The 5133-nt window shown below is 32.8% G+C and overlaps 1 protein-coding gene across 8 annotated transcripts in view; it reads left to right on the top strand.

Annotated features, from left to right (window-relative positions):
• Positions 1-489: 489 nt before the first annotated feature.
• LOC106868630 (electrogenic aspartate/glutamate antiporter Aralar, mitochondrial-like) overlaps positions 490-5133 on the top strand; it is an 80892-nt gene continuing 76248 nt past the window's right edge. For all 8 annotated transcript variants that reach the window (XM_089351464.1, XM_089351462.1, XM_089351463.1 and 5 more), the window contains exons 1-2: positions 490-555; positions 973-1041. In XM_089351464.1, the coding sequence (XP_089207590.1) occupies positions 526-555; positions 973-1041 (99 nt within the window). In that variant the 5' untranslated portion in view covers positions 490-525. The remainder of the gene's footprint in view (positions 556-972; positions 1042-5133) is intronic.

Here is a 5133-nt window from a genome sequence, read left to right as displayed (position 1 = left end):
AGTGGATAACTCTGTTACGAAACAACCGTAGCACTTACTGATTTAATTAAAATTAATTTTAATATTTACGCACTTCAGGCTTCTTATAAGATTCCTGTATTCACTAAATTATATCCTTTACTTTAAACATGAATTTATATCTCAAATTTTTACAAGGTTAAAAAGAACTTCATTTTGCTGTTTTTTTTTTTTTAAACAAAGCTGCCTAATAATTACCTGTTAATGAAATAAATTATTGGGCCATATATATGTGAAGGGCAATTAGGAACTTGTATTTCACTGATACCAGGTATTTCGGGCTTTAGATTTATATTTTTGGAAGTAAACGACAATAAATTTTGCTTCAGAAAATATCAAAAGAAATAGCTGGAAAATATTTTCGCAACGATTGAGAAATATATTTCCTACCAAAGTTATTAATACAACGTTTTTCTCATGTCCTTAACCGCAACTACGGAACGACTACCCTGGCGCACTTGCGGCCTTCACGTGATTTGAAGGTCAATCTTAGCAAAAAGCTGCAGCATGGCGGCGGTAGCAGCAGAAAGTACATTGGTAAGTGTCTTTAAAACATATCGCAACTTAAGCAATTTAAAAAGAACATAATTGTTGTAAATTACAACCAGTTTTCTTGACCAATTTTATTTCACGTTATATCTTCGATCTCTTTCAAAAATTCTTTTAATCTCAATAATAATCCAACCTTCATTTTAATATTCTTCGGATAAAATAGCGGAGAGGAACATTATATTTGAGTGTTTATTTTTGTCTCCCTCAGATTTCAAATATATACACGTACATTCTATAAACACATATTAGTATATAAATATCTAATACATTCTCTCTTCACTCTCATTGCTTATGTTAATGCTATTATTTTCACTTTCTCAACCAACCGCCGTTACATTCATAAGTAGCCGTTTCTTTATTTCTATCAACGCTCCTTTATTTTTTCTCCCTCCCAACTAACAGGAAAACCAGACGTCCTTTACATCGAGGTGGTTAGGAAATATGTTTAAAGCAGACTGTGAAGCCAGGAAAGTAAGTAATTGCTTTTTTCCCCCTTTTCTCTCTCTCCTAATACGTGTTTAGAAATAATTTTTCGAACTTAGGCAAAGCGGTTTTCTCGCGAACCGACGAAACGAAATGAAAATAGTATAAAAACAATAGGAAGAACCAAAAACAACTAATTATATATATACACATATATATATATAATTACAGTGCTATGCAATCGGAAGAATATGAGGATATAATTGTTTTTTGTTATATATATATACATATACATACACGTGTGTGTGTATATGGTAAATTTGAATTATGATAATGTTTGAAAGAGCTGCAGATATTTTCTTATCTATGCAAGTGTCAAAATAACTCATTCTTTCCATCTGTCTTTGGCAACATGTCTGAGCTATCATTGAAACCCGCCGTAGCTTCTGTTTTGTTATTACGACTACTACAAATAATTATTATTCTGGTTTCAATTGTCGATTCTAACAGTTTTTACTTTACTTATTGCGCTAATGCCGTTGGAAAAAAAACCCCCCACAGGCACGAATGTCATTCTCACCTTTTTCAGTACGTCTTTTCTCCAAACATCTTCAGTAGCAAACCAAATCATTTATTTTGACTTACCGAACCAAGCTAGACATCATTTCTATACAACATACTTTGACGTTATTTTCGTTTACTTCGGCGTTTTCTCCGCCGCCTCCACCACCAATTTCCACGCCATACGGTGGTGGTGGTGGTGGTGGTGGCGGCGGTGATTGCAGTTGTGGTAGGAATTAAATGTGTAACGTTTGATGTATCCTACGTGTTTTTATTCTTCTCCGTGCAAAAGTATGTAACTAAATCGTAAAAAAAAAAACGGAAACTGTTTTAGCTAGATATACTTGTAACCTTTCTGTTTTGCAAAAAGAAAAATTAAATTAAAAATGTTTAAAATCCCATGCGAAACTTTTACTTTTTGTCCTCTGTTGCTGTTGACTTTGTCAAAATCTATGCTCTCAATCAGCCGGTAAATTCCTGAAACTAATCGTTAAAGCTAATTACTAATTTCTAGTTTTTCGATGTCTTTTCTATGTAGACGTTCTCTTTCGTAGGCAATTCTTGTTTCTGTCGGTGTTTTCACAACCATATGACCTTGACTTGTTAATAATTAAAATAAAATTGTCCTGATATTGAATAACCTAAATACAAAATTTTCATTATTTTCTGGTTTATTTTGCTGTCGAACTTTTTGTTTAGTAGCAAAACAAAATAGAAAATAATTATTTATTCTTCTTCATTAACAGAAATAATTTTTGCCATTAAATATCTTATTTACAATCAGTCTAGGAATTCTGAGTGGACGTAATTTCATCTGTTCAATAGTAGACTGGAAAACCCGAGTTAGACATATTTTACTGCTTATTCGTGTTTTTTATTCTCATGCGTTAGATTTTCCTACATCTAACTGCTTAAATATCCTTTAATTCTTCAAATGCTTCTCCGTTAAGTACAATCGTTATTACCTTTAGTAAATTGTCATTAATTTTGACTTTCGTCTATTAAGATAGATTAATTCCTTTGATCAAAAGACTTGTTAAATTATTTTCGCTTATTAAAGATAATGCACGTATACACACACCACACACACATATATCGAAATTACTAACAAGTGTTTGTTTTTAAGATGTTGAATGCACTACTCCAGTATAGCCTTGGCCGTGACGGCTAAAACAAACTGAACTAAAAAGGTCACCTCTAATATAGAACACAATACAGGTGCCTTGAAAATTCTTTCTCTTGTTTTTGTTTTAGTTCGCTCCGGAAGGAGCATACCAGTTACAGGCTGTTGGAAAAAGACATTATATAATCTTAAATACTTTATTTTCAATAAGGGTAGGTCAGTGGAGACGATTAAAGGACTTCAGTTAGCTTTAGATTTCGTAATTTCAGTACTCTTGATTTCAGTTTCCAAATGTTATTTTATAAGGTTACCTTCAGCAGAACTTTGCCAATATTTCCTGTTATGCAACCAGCAGGCAGAGATGTTATCCCTTATATAAATTTCTTACGTGGCATTCTTTTTAGGTGAATGTGTTACTAATTTAGTTTACAAATATTTTTCATATGTTTTTAAAATAATTCATTATTTTTTTTTATTAGATACAATATCTATGTTGCAATGTAGGTATGAAATGATTAAATTAAGGGGAGAAGGGCAAACTCACTGGGATTTGAACTCCATATCTAAAATATTGTTTCCAAATTTCTTTTGTTTAATGTCATTTATAAGTCCATTTTATTTGAATTATCCTGACGTAAAATTGTGAATTGTACATAACACAGCTGCACAATTTAGCACTTACATTTATAGTGTTATAGACTTAATGAGATTGATATAATTGTTTTGTTGTTACAATATTTTAAATATGTGGCTTAATCTTTCAATAGAGCCAGCCTCATATCTGAGCTTGGAACAAGCTGGTAACTAGTCTTGGACTTGATGTTCTGCATTGTTGAGAGCTCAAGTTCACATAGAAAAAAGGACATTCGTAGCCTGAATTGTTAGGATTGTATTTTGTATTACTTCCCAAAGCCAGAAAGATGCTATGCCCTCGGCAGTGTCAAATGTTTTGTGGGTCACAGAGTAATTTTCCAACTTTAGGAATTTGTCAATGATAAATTGCTGCTTTATCCATTTGGTGGTCCTTACTTTGTGGAAAATATTTTGTCTGTGAACTTTTGAATGTGAATATGTGTTTACTGATCGAGTAATCAAGGTTACCAGACAATATTTGTTTTAAATAAATAGATTTATAGAAATTGAATCATTTAACAGAAATCGCTGGCAAATCTCAACATTGATTCAATGTCACCTTGTCCTCTGAAAATGAGGGTAAGTGACATATAAATTAGATGCTTAAGTCTTTTTTGACTTTTCAAAACATTCTCATCAAATTCTTTTATTCTTTTACTCGTTCTAGTCATTTGACTGTGGCCATGCTGGAGCACCACCTTGAGGGGTTTTAGTCAAACAAATCAACCTCAGGACTTATTTTTTAAAAACTTAGTACTTATTCTATCAGTCTCTTTTGCCAAACTGCTAATTTATGGAGATGTAAACACACCAACACCCATTGTCAAGTGGCGATGGTGGGGTGTACAAACACAGGCACTAAGACACACATAGATCATCATCATCATCATATATATATATATATATATATATATATATATATATATATATATATATATATATATATATACACACACACACACACACACACACACACATATGATGGGCTTCTTTCAGTTTCTGTCTACCAGATCCACTCACAAGGCTTTGGTTAGTGCAAAGCTGTAGTAGAAGACACCCAAAGTGCCACACAGTGAGGCTGAACCTGAACCATGAAGTTGGGAAGCAGGCTTCTTACCAGACTTCACTTTTATAAATAAATTTGGTTTTGTATCTATAGTATCATGACTAGATTTAGACACTAAAGCCCTTGTTTTCAACACAAATTCAATTTTATGGTGGATTAGCATCAGCTTAGCAACTCTACTTATGGCTGTGTGCTTTGTTATTGAATCCTTGTATTTCTGGTGCATTTCAGAATAAAACACAAATATGACATAGACCATATACATGTTTAGATACACACACACACACATGCATATACACATATACTCATATAGATATACGTAAATACGCCTGTATATATGTATATATACATTTGTACATATGATAGGCTTATTTTCAATTTCTGTTCCCCCAAGGGTTTGGTTGGCCCAGGGCTGCAGTAGAAGACACTTGCTCAAAGTACTGCACGGTGGGACTGAACCTGAGACCTCATGGTTGGGAGGCAAATTTTTTAACTGCACAGCTTTGCTTGCACCAGAGATCATATCGGAGTGTGTGTGTATATATATATATATTGTATGTATGTATGCATATATATAATGTTTGTGAGTGTATGTATATCTATGTATGTATATATATAATGTGTATGTTTGTGTGTGTATATATATCTATGTATGTATATATGTGTGTGTTTGTGTATGTATATATATGTGTGGTGTATTTGTGTGTATATATGTACACACATGTGTCTCTGAGGAAGCTATAAAATGCTGCACTGA

Source organism: Octopus bimaculoides, chromosome 4, assembly GCF_046866305.1.
Source record: "Octopus bimaculoides isolate indiv1 chromosome 4, ASM4686630v1, whole genome shotgun sequence".
Taxonomy (NCBI): domain Eukaryota; kingdom Metazoa; phylum Mollusca; class Cephalopoda; order Octopoda; family Octopodidae; genus Octopus; species Octopus bimaculoides.
Note: the sequence above shows the minus strand (reverse complement) of the source record. Positions and strands in the feature narration are given on the sequence as shown.